Consider the following 22,636-nt stretch of genomic DNA (forward strand, 5'->3'; position numbering starts at 1 on the left):
TTAGTATGATTGTCCTGGGAACTGTTGCCCTAGGGGGTCTAAAGGAGAAACCCTCATTTTCTCTGTTCATCGGAAAGGACAAAGAGATCAGTTTCATATTAGCAGGCTGTTCAGCTTTTCACCTTTAGTCTTGCTTTTCTTGATTGTTTCTTTATTTTTCTTTTCCATTTCTCTCTCTTTCTAACCAAAGTCACAATTTACCTTCATCATTAAGGATGTACAATTATAAGCAACAATGGACAGCTTTTCTGGGTAACATAGTAAGTTAGGTTGAAAAAAGACACACATCAATCAAGTTCAACCTTTTAAGTCTTTATACAGTATATAACCTGCCTAACTACTAGTTGATCCAGAGGAAGGCAAAAAACTCCATCTGAAGCCTCTCCAAGGAAAAAAATATTCTTTTCTGACTCCAAGATCGCAATCGGACCAGTCCCTGGATTAAATTGTGCTATGAGCTATCTTTCATTTTTTATTCCTTAATTTGCTAAAAATACATCCAACCCCTTCCTAAAGCTATCTAATGTGTCAGGCAGTACAACTGATTCAGGGAGAGAATGCCACATCTTCACAGCTCTTACTGTAAAAAAAAAAGTCCCTTTCGAATAATCAGATGGAACCGCCTTTCTTCTTATCAGAATGGGTGCCCTCTGCTCAGGTGGAAAGACCTACTGGTAAATAAAGCATTAGAGAAATACCCTTATATATTTATATATAATTATTATATCCCCCCTTAAGCCCCCTTCTCAAGTAAGAACAACCCCAACTTGGCCAGTTTTTCCCCTTAGCTGAGAATTTCCATACCAGCTTAGATGTCCTTCTCTACACCATTCTAATTCAATAATATCCAGTTTAAGCGCTGAAGACCAAAACTGTAGATGGGTCCTTAACAGCACTACAGTGTAAGAATAACCCCCTCTTCCTGCAAATCTATGCCCCTTTTAATACAGCTCAGTACCTTGTTTGCCCTTGAAGCTGACTGGCATTGCTTGCTACATGGTTACATGGCTTAGGAATGAGCAGTGCAAATCCAAGAAGAGAAGCCACTTAACTCACTGTTATACGACTTTCGACATGGCCAGGTATTGAGCAATCGGTTTACCTTATACATGGCCAGGTATTGAGCAATCGGTTTACCTTATACATGTGCTTCATTCTTTATAAACCAGGCTGGCATCACACACATTATCACTTTGTGCATCTGTCAGGCTATTTGCTATACTGCTTTTGACAACACAGGACACAACACACTTATATTGCCTTGTTTCATTAGAATATGGTTTCACTCATGGACCAGATACACATAATTTGTTTACTGTATTTACACGTTATGGAGTGTTTTGTTTACTGGTTGCCATGACAATATGAAGTTTGGCACCATTATTTCTTGTATATGGGGGAGGGGTTTGTGCTGCACAGTGTATCTGTTCCCTTGAGAAAGTTTCCCCTATTGCATTCCAGTTACTGGCACCTAGACATTCATTAAAATTGAAAGGGAGTGTTCCTCTATTGAAGTGATATATATATTTTTTTCAGATTAGAAGGAATGTTCAAAACAAGCCGTATTCATTTAACTCATGCCAAAAAAGGGGAGCATACTGCCTTTAATTTGGACTTTCAGAGTGTGGGATTTTATATGTGAGTCTAATTATCTTCTCCACCTACAATTACCTTATATAGTCTGTAAGATATGGGTGTCTAAAGGGCACGATATTGTGTGTATTTCACCAGCATTAAGCTGGTGAAAGCAAAACTCTGGGGAAATGTGTGGTGCTGCAGCAAGTAAAGCTGTGGAAATTCTGAACCGGCTTGGTAAAAGCTGGATTAAGGGTCTCTGCAGTGGATGTAAGAGAGCAGAGTGGGCTTCCATCCCTTGCTCCATGTAAGGGTTTTGCAGCTGCCAAGCTAAAGGCAGTTAGAGTTAATTAAGGATAGTTAAAAGCAGGTGTGGAGCAACAACTCAGAGGGCTGCTGCTTCCTGATAGATACCTCCTGAAGTGAAGGAGGGTGAGGGGTTACATGTGCTTGTGAGCACCAGGGAACAAGAGTGATTCCCCTGAGTTGGAGAGAGCTCCAATAGTCAGGAAGGAGGGCGAGGGGCTACATGTGCTTGTGAGCACCAGGGAACAAGAGTGATTCCCCTGAGTTGGAGAGAGCTCCAATAGTCAGGAAGGAGGGTGAGGGGCTACATGTGCTTGTAAGCACCAGGGAACAAGAGTGATTCCCCTGAGTTGGAGAGAGCTCCAATAGTCAGGAAGGAGGGTGAGGGGCTACATGTGCTTGTGAGCACCAGGGAACAAGAGTGATTCCCCTGAGTTGGAGAGAGCTCCAATAGTCTGGAGAGAGAAACCGCTCCCAGGAGATGAGTGTCTCAAGTGTGCCCAGAGAGGATTCTGGGATTTGTGGTCTGTTGAAAGCCATTGAGGGCTAAACTCAACTGTGTGTAAAGTGAACACCAGTGAGGGTGTGAAGCGGGACTGTTATTGCTATGATGTGAAGCATATGTGATTCCCCATGTGAAGCCAGTGGGCTGAAGATTTTGTGTTTCTTGCAAATAAAAGCCAGCAAAGCGGCAATTTGAACTCTTTTTAAGGTGGTCAGTCTCCATTTATGTGCTGAAATCTGTGCCGGGACAGGATTTTTAGCTACCGGAAGCTTACAAGTCATAGAGTGCTGTAGAGAGAAATATAATGGTAAAATATTTTTATTTCCTTATGAATTCTGAACCAATCTTTCCATTGGACAAATCGACATTATCATTCGAAGAACTGATTAATCAGTAGTTCCAACTTATCTGCTGATGACTTCACCCACCAAATTTCTTGATAAATTCTTGCCTTCAGTATAATGTGGTTTCCTGCAATCCATTTTTCTTTTTCCATTAATCTAATACAGGTATATGATCCATTATCCAAAATACTTCGAACCTGGGGTTCTTTTTTTAAACTAAAGTATCACTAAAAGTATACTTTTAGTATACTTTTTGGGGTATACTTTTTGTCTGTTAAAACATATTTAAAAATATCAACCAAATAGGATTGGAGGCAGTATTTGTTCCGGTTTCTAACAGTTGCAGCAGAGAGTGAGGCCACGCTAAGCTTGAACATAATCAGCCGGGAGATAAAAAGAACATAAAGTATCATCTGTATAAAGGAGAAGGCCGCCCACACATACCCCGCATCCTGGACGGCGAGCTTTATGACTGAGCCGCATCAAACATTCCAGCAAGCTACCGGGGGGTAACGTATATGGCGGTGACATCTTAAAGTGTGGGATATTAAGCTCTCCTCTATAACTCTAATATACTCCCTGCTGACAACAGCGAATTGAACTTTGCTATTGAAATACCAGAGATATCGGACCTTTTAGGATACCGTGGAAGAGTTAGTGCAAAAAAAGACTGTGTGTCTAGTAAGCGGCTAACCCGGCGTATTTATTACAAGCACTACTGAAAGTTTTCGTTTTGATAGCAGCGGAACTCGTTGCATTAATTGGGCGTCTAACCAATAGTATAAGGTTTCTTCACAGACGCCATTATTGACTTTTCAATTTTCAGCACGCGGCATCTCAAACAAAATCTCATACTGCAACTTTGGAGCAAATATATATCTATCAATTTTACATTTTTCCTCCTCCATTTTTAACAGGATTTATGAAGTATCGGAAAAAACGGCTTGGAATGAATTTACCAGCCTGATTTTTCTTACTTATCAACTGCATTTATTCAATATATCATTTTGATTAATCCATTTCTATTTTCAATGTATTTGTACTGGATACTTGGATTGCCATGAAATTTTGTATGTATCAACTATTTATATTTTAAAATGATGAATTAAACATGAAAATTTTAATAGTATGGGTGTTTGGAGTTTATAGTTGGATGGCCCAATGAACTAATGCCCTTTGTTTGACTTAATACTAGTAAAACCTCATCGAGTGCTGATTGGAAACACTTCTTTTCTCTTTTTTTCTATAAGCCAAACTTTTTTGTTTCCAGCACCACCTCTAAATGTGGTAGAATGAGACTAGAACTAAGATAGTTGGGTAGAGTGCTGTGCTTTTCTATATATACAAATAGGATTGTTTGCCATCAATATGTACTCATGCTTCTAAGTTACCTTCAAGTACAAGCTACTGTTTTATTTTTACAGAAAAAATTGGAATAATTAAAAATATTTGATTATGCTCACCTTTTGCAACCAGAGTGTTAGGGCTTTGCATAATATGAACTTTAACCATTACAATCAATTGAAAAAGTATCTACCTTATTAACATATATAACTTATCCAACAACTGCTGTAAATTTTGCTCAACCACAACTGTACTTCAGTAAGTAAATGACCCCTAAAGTCATATTCAGATTCAGTGACCTCTGCATGGAGAATGGTGATTGTCATACAACTGACTATGACTTTCCAGCATTTACTGTTTGGAATGCTTTCCCTAGTGTGTCATGAAGAGAAGACCAAGGACCAAACACATCAAACTATATGACTTGGCATGCATTTGAAAACAACACTGTTCAAACATCTTTTTGCTCCTATAAATAGTTGACCCTGGAGTTTAACTTGATTGTTACAGTGACATACTATCTATATACTACTGCAATATGGTGGTGACAAGGAATGACAAGAGGATCTTTTTCGTCAAGGCTCTAATTTCATTTCCAGCCACTCAGGTCAAGGAATGGGTCATGGTCTCATATTGTACTGGTGGATAAAGAAGTTTTTTGATGTTTTAATTCCATTACTGTATATACATGCCTACAGTGGTGCCATACTTTGTAGGCCCTAGTATTTGAAGTTGAGGTATATTTGAAGTAATGAGTTATGTGGGTAAGACAGGTGATAGTTTAAAGAAGTGACTTCCAATAGAACCTATTGGACTTAAGTTGGACTGAATGTGCAACAGTTTGCTGATTGCACCATTTATTCTGTTCTATACAATACAAGAATGCAGGCCCTGGAGCCAAGACGTGTCTCTTAGTTGACATTCAGCAACTGCTCTAGCAGCATGGTTTTCTTACTGCTGTAAAGATAAAAGATCTGCAATGCTCCTATTTATATACCTGGCTCTTCCCACCCCATCTCTTTTGAGTGCATTGTGCTGAGCATGGGTTAGCTTTTGGTGGGATAGGGTTGAAAAATATTCACCTCATCATTATCAGTGTTCTCACTACAAAATGTGCAAAATAGTTGTGTAATTTGCAGCAGAAAGTCGAGGCCCCAAAAGGGCATCTGTGAAGACTGGAGCTGACAGGGGTTTTCATGTAGAGTTGAGTTTAGTCCAGCTCTTCCAAAAGGTTCTCACGTACAGATCATTATAGATTTGTTGTTTGTGCCTTTAAACCAGAGATGCAGTGCAAATGAAAAAGTTTTTCTTATTACCAAGCTCACTAGGGTAAAATGCATATGATGCCATGGGGTAAAATGCAAGTGTTGGGATAATTCAGAAATTTAAAAAAAAAGTTTAGCATAGCTTAGTGGCAAATTAGCAGTCCTGGGCCAGATCAGCCGGGCGCCCTAGGCAACATGACCGGCCACTTTGGCCCCTACCACAACTGAGGATGCGCATGCACAACTGTGGACATGCGTGCACAACCGCACACAGCCGAGGGTGTACTGTCATGCACAAAGCACTTTGACTTCAGAGAGTGCAGGTAACACTTGCTGGACTAGGGGTAGGCTGCATATGAGGTATGTGCCTGGTGCTCCCCCAAGCTTTGCACCCTAGGCACCTGCCTCTTCTGCCTACCCCTAGCTCTGGCCCTGCAGATTAGTACTTTGCAGTTGAATGATGCTTTTCATTTTGCATTTGGCTTTTACCACACATAAATTAGGCAGTACATAACTTAAATTATTTGAAATATAAACTGTGAAATTAGTGTGCACAAGGTATATTTTGTGGTTTAAATGTAATGTGCATGGGTAAATCTACACAGATGTTTGTTGAGCCCCCTTGCGAAAAAAATTGCAGCTCCTGTCCCATTGAATCTACTAAGCCGAGGTCCTGAACCACTCTCCTACCCATGCATGTATTCCTAAACACTTGCTCTGTGGGAGACAGAAAGGAGTGCTGTACAGCAGACCCATGATTGGTCTGGGCCCCGAATTTCCCTGGCCCCCTTGGATACTTTTTGTAGGTACAGTAGGATTAGCAAATGTAATGCCCACTTGGCAAACCCCCCTGGTGCCAAGTTCGTACCTGCTTACCAACTTGAGTCCCCTTTGCGAGGTGAAAGGGTACTAGGAATGCTTCTCTGGCAGTGCCTCCACCTAATGGGATCTGGGAATACACTTGCGGTGGCCCCATTATGTCAACAATTTGATCACACACTTTATTATATAACAAACACACTACTCCATTTTGGCAGCCCAAGAGTCTCAATCCCTTGTCCCCAAAAGAGTACCAGTCCTAGGTAACGCTATCTGCCCACATACTTTCCCAATGGAAAGTATTTGCTCCCACATGGCAGGCACACAAATAGCCTGTTTCTCCAAACAGGAGATGGCTGGATCCTCATCCTTTCCTACCCCTTCCCTCAAGTAACACTTACCCAAAGGAGTCACACAGACAGGTAGTCTCACACAGAGCTGACATGCATCCACAGCGATGAAATCTTTATAGGCACCAGACTCTCCCAGTCGAGCACATCACTTGCTTGATCCATTTGCTGAACTGTAGCTCCCAGTACTCTCTACAGTGCAAGCCTTTAAAGTCCAGTGTCTTGCATCAATCTTCTGGAACATCAGGGTCTAGTTATCCATGAGCCTACACAGGGCATAGCAGTCATATGGTGTATCTACACAGCCTGAGGTCTGCCACTGCAGCAACCCAGCCAACGATCACTCCATCCTGCATCCACATCAAGATCCAAATTAAGATGCATGTGTGAGCACATGGCAATCTCCTCTTATATTGGTGCACAGTGACACCTTGTGGCTTCCTTTGGGATCAGCCATGCTGCACCAATCCAAGAGCTCTGCACTTGGAAACTCTAGGAAACCCCACTCTCAGCCGTGAGGCTCTGACCGAAGGGGAAACTAACCCTATGGTCCCTACACAAACTTTTGTTAGTGGATACAGTTTCACAATGAAACTTTCAGTTTAGACAGCAGTGAAAAATGTTGTTAATTTTACTATATTTTGTTTTGCTGAAAAAGTGGCCTTTTGGGCTGGAAAAAATGCAGAAATGTCCAATATCATTCATTATTATATACTATTTGCCTTTCACCAATGGCATCTGAGCACTATTAAGCCCTCTCCCTGTCTGTCTAAGGAGCTGTTTGGTTACCATGTTCAGAAACAATTGAGCAAAAAGCATCTCTAGGGAGGGCTATGCATATGCTATTGAAAAGTGAAGAAATGTCTTAAAGGAAAACTAAAGAAGTAGGCCAGAAATGTTGTACATCATGTTTTTGGCTTTCGTACAGCCCAAAGCAACCACAGCCCGATAGCAGGGAAGATCTGTTCCTTCATATATGCCCTAGCAGCTCCCCATGTCCATTTGTGCGGATTCACTGCACATGCTCTGTGCTGCGGTCAGTTTCTGAGCTTAGGGACCAACTCAAAATATACAGTACACAGAGAATATAAATGTCATAATATGAGGCTTTATGCTAGTGCAATAAGTTCAGTGTATAAAATATGGCATTTTTAACGATATTCATTTTTAGGGTTTGGGGTTTGGTTCTTCTTTATCAGCACCTTTAAGTTAACTTAGTATATTATACCACTTCTCTCACCAGTGTGGAAGCTCCCCAATTGGCTCCCAACCATCACATGTCCAAGATCCAGCTCCCTGGCAACAGAGCGTCCTCACAAATTTCAAAAATGGATTTCCATGGCTCGTTTTTCATGAAACAATAAAAGCTTCTTTATTTATTGTTATATTAATTGCATGTCTGCTTTGACACAGTGCACATTGTCATTACTACTGACCGGATTCGTACCTCATGGTACTTCCTCAGAGTATTCTTAGTAACTTTGAAACTGATCTTTATTATTTATAGTTTTTAAATAATTTGCCTTCCTCCTCTACATCTCTCTTGCTTTTAAATGGGGGTCACTAACCTTGCTCTGTGAGCTTACAATTGCATCATTGTTACTTTTTATACCTTATCTTTTTATTCAGATGCTTTCCTATTTATATTGCAGTCTCACTCAAATCAATTTGCCTTTCCAGCATCTCAAATGCATGTATGTGGTACATATGATTGTGCATATTGTGACTTATTTATCCATTCTGGCTTTGGCAGAATGTGTACTTTCCAGAAATATATGGTTTTCTTGTGTTCACTTAACATATATCCAACTTTAACCAGGTAAATGATGCAGTAAATTTATGGTGTTTACTTACATATATTCAACTTATACCAGATAAATGAGGCAGTATAATTCTGTTATATAATTAGTATGCACAAGGTATATTTTGGGGTTTCTACATGCAATATAATTCTATAGCCCTAAGCATGCTGGGCATCAAGCAGTTCAGTGGAACCTTGATGTTCATATTTTTGATATTTTGCGCTGATAGCTAATGACATCTATGAGATAAGATATTGTGAATGCAAGCTTTGACGTGATTGTTGGTAGTTTAGAGCAGAAAGTAATTTACCCATTTTAGATTTGTCCATTTCTGTAATAATGAAAATATAGGGGTTTCTGAATAACATTTTTGTGGCTTTACAAAAGTAAAGGAAGGATTTTTTTTTCATCTTATATTCTTTCTGTGTAACGTTTGATTTGAAAGTGACACTCTTAGCTATGACTACAAGTTTTACATGCTAAGCCATTCTATTGAATTTGTCTCTCTGAAAGCACTGATTGTAGCCAACAAACTTGCTCCTAGCATGATAACTTCCAAGCCTTCCCAATCTAATTGGCTTCAGATGGCATGTATCCATGTGGTGCTAACACATGTAAAACTTGTAAAGTTATAGCTAAGAGTGTCACTTTTAAATCAAATGCTACACAGAAAGAATATAAGATGAGACACTATGGCAATTGTAATTCAAACTTCTCCTTTGGTTAGACATTTCAAAGAATGTACACATAGAGGTTCTTATGATTTAAAACTGCAAATCCTAGAAAAGGTTGGGACTCCTGCCAGAGGGGGCGACCTTTTAAGAACTAAGTTACAGGGAAGCCTTCTGGATATTTGAATTAAATACACGCATCCCCTTGAGTTTAAACTCTAGGTGGGATGACTATGAGGCTTTTCATTCATCCAGGTCATGGTATATCTAGTACAGGTAAATCTAAAAACAACTGGACTTGCTGAGTAATTGAAGACGTTTCACTACTCATCCGAGCAGCTTCTCCAGTTCAACTGACTGGTGTGGGAAGTTCTTTGTGGAATGTTTCATATATAACTTGATTTATCATTCTCCTTTTTATTTTATACTTTCAATTGTTCCTGAATTCATTAGTTGTTATTGCATATGTAATATTGCCTTTTCTATTGATCTGTGTCTAGGTTAAACCCATTAGGGATTGAAACATAATCACAGCAGGGATGAGAAGGTATAAGGATCTGCTTCACCTACTTCATCCTCCTCTATAGTGTTCCACTTATCCCTGGGCTCCTCTTGGCTGAGGAATTTATATATTCGCCCCTTCACTGTGTCACCGATCATCCCAATTGCATTTTGTGGATTCCACCCTGAGATGTTGCAGGAGTATGATCAAAAGTACCTTTCATCTGGGGACACTGCAATAGGTCCGGTGCTACACCAATTTCATCCAGGATAACAGACTAAGGGAAGCTCCTTGATAGCAAGGGAGCTTTAGAGACTCATTGGTCAGCCTCTGCCCTTTCTACTGTCTCCTTTACATCTTGGGTGGCAATTACATTAGGGTCAAGAAAGCCAAGATAGGTAGAATCTCTGCACTAAAAGGCAAAAGATTATTTTTTTCAGAATCTTTTTAGTTACCATTCTCCATATCCACCACTCCAGCTATGCCATCCTCACCCGCAATCTCATCTGCAGTGTCCTGAATGGGGTTATTCCAATATTCTAGGGATGCACCGAATCCAGGATTCCGTTCGGGATTCGGCCAGGATTCTGCCTTTTTCAGCAAGATTCAGATTCGGCCGAATCCTTCTGGCAGGCCAAACCGAATACTAATTTGCAAATTAGGGGCAGGGAGGAAATAGTGTGACTTTGTCACTAAACAAAAGTAAAAAATGTTTTTCCCTTCCCAACCCTAATTTGCATATGCAAATTAGGATTCCGTTCAGTATTCGGCGAATCTTCCGAGAAAGATTCTGGGGTTCGGCCAAATCCAAAATAGTGGATTCGATGCATCCCTACAATATTCTTCCCTTCCAGGAATGAGTTACCCTGAGGCTCTTGAGAATAAGGCTGGTTGTAGCCCCCAAAACTCACAACCATAGGAACATTTACTATCTACCCTCATGGTTTTCTTGGGCAAACATTTTTTGTGGCTTTACCCAACATAAAATGCAGTAAATCAGTTTACAGTAGATTTAACAGTAGCTTAAAGTGATACTGACATTAAAAATATTAATCTACATTAAAAGTTACCTATAGGTCATGTTGATCATTTTTGGCTGATAGTTCTGTTTTTGTAAGTAATTATCACTTGAAGTTCATAAACCTGACTGTTTTGTCAACCTGACTGTCCCATCTTAACCTGTCCGTTAGTTTCTAATGCTAACGGACTACTGCTGCACAAATATTGCAGCCCATTCATAGAGGAACAGTGTAGTAAGAAAGGTAATGTAAAAGCATCAGGCAAATACTTCTATGGCAAAATTATATATATCATTTAAAGACAATGTTATGATAGATAATGTTATGACTGATGTCATAACATTCAGCCAAGATAATTTGCATGCCCTTTTGTGATCTGGGGGTCTCTACATGCCAGACACTTTGGTAATCCCCCTGGAATTCATATTTAAAATGTTTTATATTGGTATATAATGACATAAGAGACGGTAAAGTTGAAGCTTTGAGGCAATTTTCAGACATTTTATATAAACTGCCACCTTTAGGAAAGCTTTGTGGTTTGGTAGTTTGAAGTAATAAGAGATACAGTATTTGCTCATTTTTCCCCATTTTGGATTCAGCCGAATTTACACTTTAGCAGGGCAAAATTACTGTCAAGGGACTCTTAAGCCTTCGAATCTAAAGTATGCTGTTTTCTGATATAGAAATCTCCACAAAACTACTGCCACATTTATCAGACACAAGGCTTTATAAATTAGTTTGATTTTAGCACAAAAAATGTTTGATACGCATTCCTAAACTATCAATTTATTATTTTCTTTGTTATTTAGAGCCTTATTTCTTGTTACAGATGGGCAATTACACAAAAAATCCCTCAGAGGAGTCTCTCATTAACAAGGACCGAACACGGAGTAGATTCAATTCAAGTTTTGCCCTGTTTAGCTCTAGAAATATCAAAAAACATGCATTATTTGTGATTAACAGCATTAGGCAAAAAGTATGTTCAACACATGTCGTTTTTACTTATATTCAGCTAGGGGGTATACTGCACCTTTAACAAATGACTGTAAATCCAAATAAATCAAAGCATCTTTAACTTTTAAAATATGTATAAACTTTGAATTATTTTCATATCAATTTTCAATATATTGAATATTAATTTTATTGAATATGTTTGGTAATGTAATTATTTTTTTACATTTATAGGTGTAAAACTTTCCTTCATGTTTATTTCTTCTTTTTCAGTTTTCGCACCTTTGATATTTCTTGCACTCTCCTTAAATGGGTTTGGAGGAATATGCTTGACTTTTACGTCTCTCACTGTAAGTATCTGCTATCTGTGATGTTTTTTTATCTAATGATATTCTACTATTAATGTTTTTGTATAACAGGGGATGTAAAAGCATGATGCCATATCTGCCAGCTTTGGCAATTTATAAGTACTTAGATGAACTGTGCCCACATAACTAAAAGTTGCCAAGGGTCACCACAATATTTAAGGTTATCAGGTGTTGCATGAATCAACTTTTGTAAGCATGCACAGTGAAACAGGTCATATTGCAGCAAAACTTCAATATACATAGTGTATAATTGGTAAAATGTCAAATTGATTATATTGTACACTTTATAAATTAGTTAAAAGTTTTTTACTCATTGTCTTTTTATCTATTCATTCACCCCATTTCCCTTTATCCTTCAATACCTTTCTTAGGAAGACTCTCACACTGCCTTTTCAAGGGCTTAACCCAATGGTTCCAGATTTGCCAGGTGCTATTGGGTCCCCCAAACATCTTCTTAGGCACAAGGTTTAAACCACACCAGGGTACTTTTTATACCCAGCACTTACCACTAACTTGCAGGGTACTCACAGGGGTCCAGGCTGTCCTTACTAGCTGGGGCACAGGCTGACCCGAATAGCTGTTATTAGCTGTCTCTTTCCTAGCATTAGCAATGACAAAAGCTAGCCCAGTCCCATCTGGTGTGTTTCTTCTAGTTTCTTCTGGAGCTAGATGAATTGCAGCACTGGAAATTGGCCATACCCACTTTTTGATCCTCCACCAACTTAATTTTGCTGTGATGCCAGTGAGTGCCAGTGTCATAGGTGTTGACGGTATTAAATGCTGTCCATATCATACTATAAGAGTTTAGAGTGCTATGGCTAAAATACACCTGAGCAAAAATATGTAGTATTTTAAAGAAAAATCAGGTAGAAACACTAGGAGGGGGTTCCAAATCTTTGGCACCATGTGAAGTTGTGGATGTAAACACTATAGGATGTTTGTGAGACTGTCAAGTGAACTTAAATGTGCTCTGTGTGTACAAGTTGGATGTGAGTATTCTGTTGCACTTATAAATAAAGCATTTTCTCAGCTACAGAGTGTCAAGTCCTGCATCTCCGTATAACAAATATAGTATGTGTGCCAGTGATACAAGTTAGAAGAGGAAGGAAGTCTTAAAGAATGATTTTATAAAACATGGAGAAAAGTGGTGTGGAGGGTATTGATAATGGCAGGGAGGACTACAATTCTGTATACAAAATTTACAAGCTGGTGTCAGTATTGATTGTTTACAATACAAGTAATCTGAGTGGTAAAATGGGAGAGCTGGAGGTGCTGGTGCTAAAGGGGAAAATTAATAATTGGTTCTGTTAAATATTGCTAAATGAGTCACAGGACTGTAAAGTAAACATATGGGGCCAAACTTTGTTTGGAAGGGACAGGGGCAATAGAAAATAGGAGGGGTATCCTCCTTCAGAGAGATCACAAGATTAGAAGCTGACTGGTCTCACCACATTACAAACAGCTCCCAGCTGATTTAAAGCACAGGGTTTTGCATTAAGGGAAAGGGCAAGTAACACTTCCCTACATAAGTTAAAATTAAGAGGATAAACTCTTTGCAAATAGAAAAGGCAGCTAATTTGGGGCAAGTGGTGATAAGGGGGATTTTATTTACAAATAAATTAATTAAAAGTGCAGCTCAGTTTTATTATTTACCTAGATACATGAACTGAAATGCTGACCGAAAAAAATTCTATAGCCTGGGTGTCTAAAACCCTGGACTCAGGGCATCAGATCAACAACTCCGAAAGACATATCGGACAGTCCAATTGACCAAGGTGTGTATATAAACCCCCAGTTCCTGCACTTTTGGGTCTGCCAGCACTAATTCACTTTAATAAACATGAAGGGAATAATACACTAACTGGTTTACATTGGTGGCCCAACGTGCTTCACCCTGAACCCGTAGCTGTGGGTGTAGTGCAAGGCCAAAACAAACAAGAATGCAAGCTCTCCTTCTGCCACTGTGTAGATTAAAAGCCAACTCTATTTCAACAATTAAAACATCCTGACGCATTTTGTCGCTTACAACACATAGGGGCATATTTATCAAGGATCGAATTACGAAGTAAAAAAACTTTGAAATTCGACCATCGAATTTGAGTAAAATCGTACGATTTAACCCTTCAAATCGAACGATTCAAAGGATTTTTCTAAAAAAAACTTTGACTTCTCAAAACTTGCCCAAAAGCCTCAGGTTTTAGGAGGTCCCCCATAGGCTAAACAGCAATTTGGCAGGTTTAAGGTGTCGAAGTTGATGTTTTTTAAAGAGACAGTACTTAGATTTTCGAGTTGTCGAGTTTTCGAAGGTTTTTCAATTTGAATCAAAGTCGAATTTGGCCTATTCGATGGTCGAAGAACCCAAAAATTACTTCGAAATTCAAAATTTTTTCATTCGAAAATTCACTTAGACCTTTGATAAATCTGCCTCATAATCATTGGCACCAAATAAGGAAACATTCATATGAGTTTTAAACAATTTAAAAATGGAAGTGACATATTGAATTACATTACTCATAATTACAAATAATGCCCACTGTTAACCACTTAAACCTTGTTGAAACAAAGTACTATAATATCATTACAATGACTGTTCTTATTTATAATAAAGGAAAAAAAGAGATATTGTTGTTATTTGGTATCATGTTAGATAATCCTGCACAATTCAACACTTTCAAAAAACGTTGTCAAAGCAACAATTTATACAATCTGTGTCCTGTTTCTAGCCATTTGTGTGCACAATTGCTACACACGTAATCCTTAAACATTATATAAAGAATAAAATTTATCAAAATGTTACAACTCCCTGAGACACCATGTTAAATAAACATCCAAATGTGCCTTAACTAGTAGGGTTCGTCATTTAAATACAACCTGCTACTTCAAATCTAATGTTAAGCCCCATAGGCTGCCGAATCCCCAAGATAAATATCCAAAACGCTTCTCTGTGTAGAAGCTTCGACATAAGGTCACTGCCTCTGTTGGAAGAAGATATCTTTTTAATGCCTTGCATCTTAAGTTATGCAATTTTACCTCCTTGACATTTTTATTTTTATCCATATTTTACTTCAATACCTCAGACCTACCTTGCTTAAATGCTTTCAAAAAAGGCCACATTAAGAGGAGCAACCATTGATAATTCTAAATCAAGAAAATTGTGTGACTCACCAAAAGAACTAGTGAAACTTTTTATAAGGAAATGAGGAGAGCACTCTTACAAGCAATTAATGCTATGGTTTTCCTTTTATTAGTCGACTTACTTGTACACGACATGTTTCGGGCCTATATGCCCTTTATCAAGTGAACTAGTGAAATTTAGGTTACAATCATTGGTGTTTAAAGTTTAAACAACCCTCTCAAATTCATTGTTTTATACTTCCTGTAAAACACCTCCAAAGATGTGGGTTTCATCCCATGTACAGGTTGGCATAAGATGATATTCTACCGCTCTTATGCGTTTATCGTGGGGCATACACTAATAGAGTCCTACCACATCTACCGTAGCCCAGCAAAAGAAGGTTGGTCCCAACAAAAGACTTCCAAAACCTGTAAAATATGCTTGGTGTCTCTGAAAAAAGAATCCAACAGTGGGCATTATTTGTAATTACGAGTGATGTATTTCACTATGTCACTTCTGAAAAAAAAAAGTTTGCAGCAAAACAGAAATGGTTGACATTTAAAATTATAATGAATGAGTCCAGAAGCACAGGGAGTAGATCACTGAGCTTTTTAAGATGGTGGACTGGCACCTGCAACAGTGCAGGACAGATGGAGAAGAAAATGTGCCAGACTTCCTGGGACTGACACTCATGACCTAGCAAATCCCAGCACAAAAATGCCAATGGAGGCTTCTGATCTGCCCCCTTGCCAACACCACTGAACCAACACTAGGGGAGATTATCCATCTATTGGGTTCAAACCACGCTACTATACTTAATAAGCTAGACAAGCTAAAACTAGACTTTAATGTTATTAAACGTTTGCAAAACTTGAGAGAGGGCACACAAAACACTGAAAGACATATATTACTTGGATGACAGAACACAACCCTTCCAAATCACCCTTGAGGAACATGCAGACAAGGGGAGTTTCATGTGGAAAACTGGATTACTCATTTAGCAAGGAAGCATTTTCTTACTGTTTTCCCTTATGTGAATACACCTTAAAATGGATGGAAGCATGCGCCACCTGTCAGGAGCGCCCGATGGCGCTGCACTCCCCTTCGGTGCCACATCCAAGATGGCGGCGTCCGTTGCTGCCACATGGACAGTGGCGCCAGAGCAGCGACGCAGACGTATGATCACATCACGTCTGGCTTCAAAATAAACGGACACTGAGGTCACGGGTTCAATGTCCGATTATAGGTTTTGTTTGGAACATTCCTGGGTGCTTTATAATTCTTAAGCTGATTTCTAGACTTCTGACCCTGCCTGAATCTCGAGTGGGCAAGACTTCTCTCTGGGAGAAGAATCAACCTTGACTTTTGATACCAAGGATTTCCTGCAGTCAATTCGAACTGTCTAATGCTCCTGGCCGTGTCGCTAATGCCTCTTCCCTCCTGCTACAGATCCGACATGGGAGCCGCAGTGCCAGTGAGTACACAATTGACTTTAGAACTTTTATGGTAGAAACTATTTGGAATAACAAGGATTATGGGGCAGTCTTCTATCAGGGCCTTTCGAGCAGACTCAAAGATGATTTGGTCTCGAGATCTCCCCGAGCAACTGGAAGATCTGATTGCTCTTGCGATCAAGGTCAACACGCGGCTTAGAGAGCACCAAGCCGACAAGGAGTACAGCAAGAGGTTCCAGCCAATATTAGCGGCTAGCTTCCAACTACCCTTTTGCCTGCTCCATCCCAGCCTACTCCATTCCAGTCGGCTCCATCCCAGCCCATTGAAACCAGGGGGTTCCCCTCACCAAGGTAAAACTGGGATGCATTGCACCTGTTCTCCAAGAGAATCCTCACTGTTTTCTTCTGCCTCTACAGACTATCGACGGTTCTGCCTTCCTTGATTCTGGGGCTACAGGGAATTTCATGGACGCTACCTTTGCCAAATACATGGGTGTTCCCCCATACCCCTTGTCTACTCCCTTGCAGGTTACAGCCATTGATGACAGACCGCTTGCCTCTAAGATTATCTCCATGTCAACAGGGGAATTAACTGTGCAGGCTGGGACTTTACATAAAGAGAGTTTATCGTTCCTGATTTACCTGCCCATCCGTTGCAGTGGTGTTGGGTTACCCTAGTTCCGTCTGCACAACCACTTCATTGATTTGTCTTCAAATCAGATCTCCAGTTGGAGTTTATACTGTCAAACCCATTGCCTAATGGTTACTCCCATCCATCGTTTCATCTACAGATCTCCGACCCCTGCCTGCAGTCTATGGGGATTTTGCTGATGTCTTCTGCAAAAATTCCACAGAAGTTCTTCCCCTTCATGGAGCCTATGACTGCCCTATCTTCTTCCTGGAACCATACCACCCAGGGGTCGCACTTATTCCTTGTCTCCTGTGGAAACCTCTGCTATGAAGGACTATATCCAGGAGAATCTACAGCGGGGATTTATTCGTCCCTCTACCTCTCCGGCTGGGGCTGGCTTCTTCTTCGTGGAAAAGAAGAATGGTGGTCTGCGTCCCTGTATTGACTACTGAGGACTTAATAAAATTACAGTTAAAAACTTATACCCCTTGCCAGTTATCGCTGAAATTTTTGACCAACGGAAAGGGGCTAAAATTTTCACCAAGTTGGATCTACGCGGGGCGTATAATCTCATCCACATACGGGAAGGAGAGGAATGGAAGACTGCATTCAACACCTGGAGTGGGCATTATGAATATCTCGTAATGCCCCATGGCCTCTGCAATGCCCCCACCATCTTCCAGTTCCTGAATGACATTGGGGAATCAATTGGGGAAATCGGTCATACACCTAGAAGACATACTAATGTTCTCCAAAGACTTGAAAAGTCATCGTTCGCAAGTGAAGGAGGTACTCTTTTGTTTATGGAAAATTTCCCTCTTTGTCAAATTGGAGAAGTGCGTCTTTGAGGTGTCCAAGATTCCGTTCCTTGGGTATGTCGTTTCCCCCGAGGGATTTGAGATGGACCCAGCCAAGATTTCCGCTATACAGAAGTGGCCTCTCCCCTTAAGTACCAAGGCCATACAGAGATTCATTGGATTTACAAACTACCGGCAATTCATTAAAGGGTTTTCCTCCGATATTTCACATATACTTGCTTTCATCCGCTAGGGAGGTAAACCCAATTCCTGGCCACCTCCTGCCCTAGAAGCCTTCCAGTCCCTGAAAGATGCTTTCACTTCAGCCTAGGTTCTCAGTCATCCTAACCCTCAATTACCCTTCTTCATTGAAGTTGTGTGCCGGAGCGGGAGCTGCTATTTCCCAAAGACATTCTGCTGATGGGAAATTACATCAGTGTGCATACTTTTCCAAGAAATTCTCTCCAGTGGAGCAAAACTATGATGTTGGGAACCATGAACTTCTAGCAGTGAAGCTTGCTCTCGAGGAGTGGTGCCACCTTTTAGAAGGAGCCCAGTCACCATATATACTGACCATAAAAACCTAGAATTTATACAAGCTCTTAAAAGACTGAATCCCCAACAGGCGAGGTGGGCTCTCTTCTTTTCCCGCTTCAACTTTGTTTTGACCAGTCCAGGCTCCAAGAATCAGAAAGTGGATGCACTATCCCGAAGCTTCACTCCTGTGGATCGACATTCTGCTGAAGTGCAAGATCTAGTCATTCCTCCAGCCAGAATTATTGCTTCCCTTTTTCCTCAGTTTGCTGAGCAAATCCTGTCTGGTCAGTCTTTCACTCCTTCGGATACTCCTATCGGGATGACGTTTGTACCCCCTGACCTTCGCCTCCCCATTTTGCAACAAACCCATTGTTCTAGACAGGCCGGATATCCCAGTCCCGAAAAGACTCTAGAACTCCTGCAACGTTTAGACTGGTGGCCGGCTATTGAAAAGATTAAAAAGACTTTTTTTTGCTGCTTGTGCTGTTTGTGCTACGTCCAAAGCTAGCCATACTCATCCCAGTGGTCTATTACAACCTCTACTCATTCTCTCTCATCCATGGACTCGCCTTGCAATAGAATTTATTGTAGAGTTACCACCCTCAAAAGGGAACACTGTCATTTGGGTGGTTATGGATCGCTTCAGTAAGATGGCACACTTCATTCCTCTGCGGAAACTCCCCTCAGCGGTAGAACTGTCTCAATTAATTTTCTGGCTGCATGGCTTCCCGGCGGAAATAGTCTCTGACAGGGGAACTCGGTTTATATCTAGGTTCTGGCACTCCTTATGTATAACTCTGGGTATCACTCTTCAGTTCTCTTCTGTTTACCATCCCCAAACTAAAGGGGCAGTGGAGTGGGTGAATCATGCATTAGAACAATTCCTGAGGAACCATATCTCTCTCTGTCAGGACGATTGGTCCGATCTCCTGCCATGGGCAGAATTCGCTCATAACAATGCATGCCACACTTCCACTGGGAGGTCTCCTTTTTTAACAGTGTACAGACAACATCCCCAGGCTTTTCCACAAGACTTCTTCTTCACGGATGTCCCCACCGCTGATGATCACGCAGCCCATATGTCCACTATTTGGGCTGTGACCAAAGCAAATTTGGAAAAGAGCGCACTAGTGCATAAGACGATCTCAGACGGAGAATCTCTCCTCCATACAAAGTTGGTGACATAGTGTGGTTATCCACTACGAACATTCATTTAAATGTTCCTTCTCCCAAGTTGAGTCCAAGATTAGTCAGCCCTTTCTCCATTTCAGAGATAATTAATCCTGTAGCTGTCCAACTACAACTTCCTCCTGAGATGCAAATTCCCAATGTGTTTCATGTCTCCATGGTAAAACGAGCAATTTCCAATCGATTCTCTTCGGATCAGTCTTCCCCTCCTTCTATCACTGTTAACAGGAGTATGGAGTTGAGAAAATTCTGGACTCCAGATTTTGAAGAGGGTCCTTACAATTCCTCATTAAATGGAAGGGCTTTGGCCCTGAAGAATGCTCCAGGGAGAAGCATGCTGATGTCCATGCTCCTCGTTTGGTTCAGGAATTTTACAATGATTTCCACAGAAACCTGGACTTAGTGGTCCAGTTGCCCTCCTTGGGGGGGTAATGTCAGGAGCGCCCTCCTCTTCACTCCTCTTCAGCACTGCGTCCAAGCCCATAGCCGCCAGTGAACAGCAGCAACAGTGCAGTGATGCCGGCGCGCAGACGCATGACATCATCACGTCGCATCTGGCACCAAAATTTGAAATAAAAGGATGCCGAGGTCATGGGCTCAATGCCCAATTATAGGTTTTGTTTGGAACATTCCTGGGTGCTTTATAATTCTTGTTAAACTGATTTCTGGACTTCTGACCCTGTCTGAATCTCGACATTGCTTCTAATCTGCCGGCCTAGTGAACTTCTGCCTGAATATTGACTACAATTACGCCTAATCCCTACTGAGAATTTGGACTTTAACCCCTAAGCTTCCTCCTTGGTCCAGACTACTCCCAATAGGTCCCCTTTATTATTATCTCGTTATAATATTGGACCATTAAGGGTACCTCCGGAGAACCAGATGTACCTCGCTACACCAGGATCCACCTGTCTAAGGAACTGATTCAATGTCCTTTAGTTTCCTCTGTAGTATTATGTGATGTGCACCAGTTACATGGATTCAGAGAACCAAGCCCCATTTAATATTGCTTAAGGAAACGCAACTAGATGGGAGCAAATTACTTACACTGAAAAAAAAACATGGCTAGGAGCTTACTATCACTCCACTCCTCCTATGTCAATAGGGTGTCTGTTCTTATTACCAGAAACTTCTGCTTTAAACTGCTTTCTAAACCAGGGTCTGTTGGGCTTAATGAAGTTGTTTGCACATGGATAGGAAACTGGCTACAGGATCGGGTACAGAGGGTGGTTGTTTATGGTATATTCTCTGCTTGGAATAAGGTTCTTAGTGGGGTTGAACTTGATGGACATGTTTTCAACCTAACTTACTATGTTACTATGTTAAACTCAACAAATTAATCACTCATTCAGAGGGTGACTGTATTCATTTGTCTTGTAACTTGTATACTATTGTGAATGTTTAAATGCCACCCCCCCCTCCTTTAGTGGAACACTGCTAGCTCATATTATTAAGATACTGTCTCTACCTTAAGTCCTTTCTTATCCTCATTGTGTATATCAAATTTGTGACGTCCAAGACAATGGACTAAATTAACAGACCCTCCATGTGATTCTCTACTTTCAATTTAAGTGACCTTTGGCCAAGGGAAAAGTTATTTACATGGTTCTCCATAGTGCTTAATACAATGTAAAGTATATAGACTTGGTTTTGGGCTCTCTAGATATTGAATCACAAACCTCCAGCATGGATATACAAGAGGCATAGCCTACCACGCCGTCCCTTATATTAACCATAGAAACTGGACCCTAAGTCTCTTAAAGACTATGGAAAAGTAACAGTTTCTGGCTTCCCCAACTAACACAGTGTAGACTAAACTTAAAAGAATATGTGGGATTCATTAAAATTCTTCCCTCTAGGCTTATGTATACAACAGATAGATTTTTATTTTTTAAACAAAAATACTTGCTAAAAAGCCATCCAACCCCTTTTTAAAGCTATTTAATGTATCAGTCAGTACAACTGATTCAGGGAGAGAATTACACATCTTCACAGCTCTCACTGTAAAAAACCCCTTCTGAATATTTAGGCGGAACCTCTTTTCTTCTAATTGGAATGGGTGACCTTGTGTCAGCTGGAAAGACCTACTGGTAAATAAAGCATTAGAGAGATTATTATATGATCCCCGTATATATTTATACATAGTTATCAAATCACCCCTTAAGCGCCTCTTCTCCAGCGTGAACATTCCCAATTTGGCCAGTCTTTTCTCATAGCTAATTTTTCCCATACCTTTTACAAGTTTAGTTGCCCTTCTCTGTACCCTCTCTAAATACAATAATGTCCTGTTTGAGTGATGGAGATCAAAACTTTACGGTATATACTAGATAGGGCCTTACCAGTGCTCTATAAAGTGGAAGAATCTGCTTCCTGTCATGAATCAATGCCCCTTTTAATACAGCTCAAGACCTTATTTGCCCTCGATGCTGCTGACTGGCATTGCTTGCTAGAGCCAAGTTTATCATCTACAAGGATTCCAAGGTCCTTTTCCATAATGGATTTGCACTCCCATTAAGGGTATAAGTGGCTTGGATATTTTTACATCTCAGGTGCATGACTTTACATTTATCAACATTGAATCTCATTTGCCACTAAGCTGCCCAGATTGCCAGTTTGTCAAGATCCTGTTGCAAGGATGCCACATCCTGTATGGAATTTATTGGGCTGGATAGTTTTGTGTCATCTGCAAACACTGATACATTACTTACAACACCCTCCCCTAAGTCATTAATGAACAAGTTAAATAAAAGTAGACCCAATACTGAGCCCTGAGGGACCCCACTAAGAACCTTACTCCAATTAGAGAATGTACCATTAACACCCACCCTCTGTACCCGATCATGTAGCCAGTTTCCTATCCATGTGAAAAAATGACTTACTTAATCCCAACAGACCTTAGTTTAGAAAGTAGCCATTTGTGGGACAGGATATCAAACGATTTGGCAAAATCCAAATAGATCACATCTACTCCCCCCTCCCCCACTGTCCAGCATCTTACTTACCTCATCATAAAAAGCAATCATATTTGTTTGACATGACCTATCCTTCATAAAGCCATGCTGATTGCTGCTCATAATGCCATTCAGTAGGACA

At 40.5% G+C, this 22,636-nt stretch overlaps 1 protein-coding gene across 1 annotated transcript in view; it reads left to right on the top strand.

The window, feature by feature from the left end:
- slc43a1.L (solute carrier family 43 member 1 L homeolog) overlaps nt 1-22,636 on the top strand; it is a gene marked incomplete at its 5' end in the record, with an annotated part of 502,690 nt that overhangs the window by 122,062 nt on the left and 357,992 nt on the right. The window contains 1 exon segment of the mRNA NM_001094328.2: nt 11,727-11,803. Coding sequence (NP_001087797.1) covers nt 11,727-11,803 — 77 coding nt within the window.

This window comes from Xenopus laevis, chromosome 7L (genome assembly GCF_017654675.1).
Source record: "Xenopus laevis strain J_2021 chromosome 7L, Xenopus_laevis_v10.1, whole genome shotgun sequence".
Taxonomy (NCBI): domain Eukaryota; kingdom Metazoa; phylum Chordata; class Amphibia; order Anura; family Pipidae; genus Xenopus; species Xenopus laevis.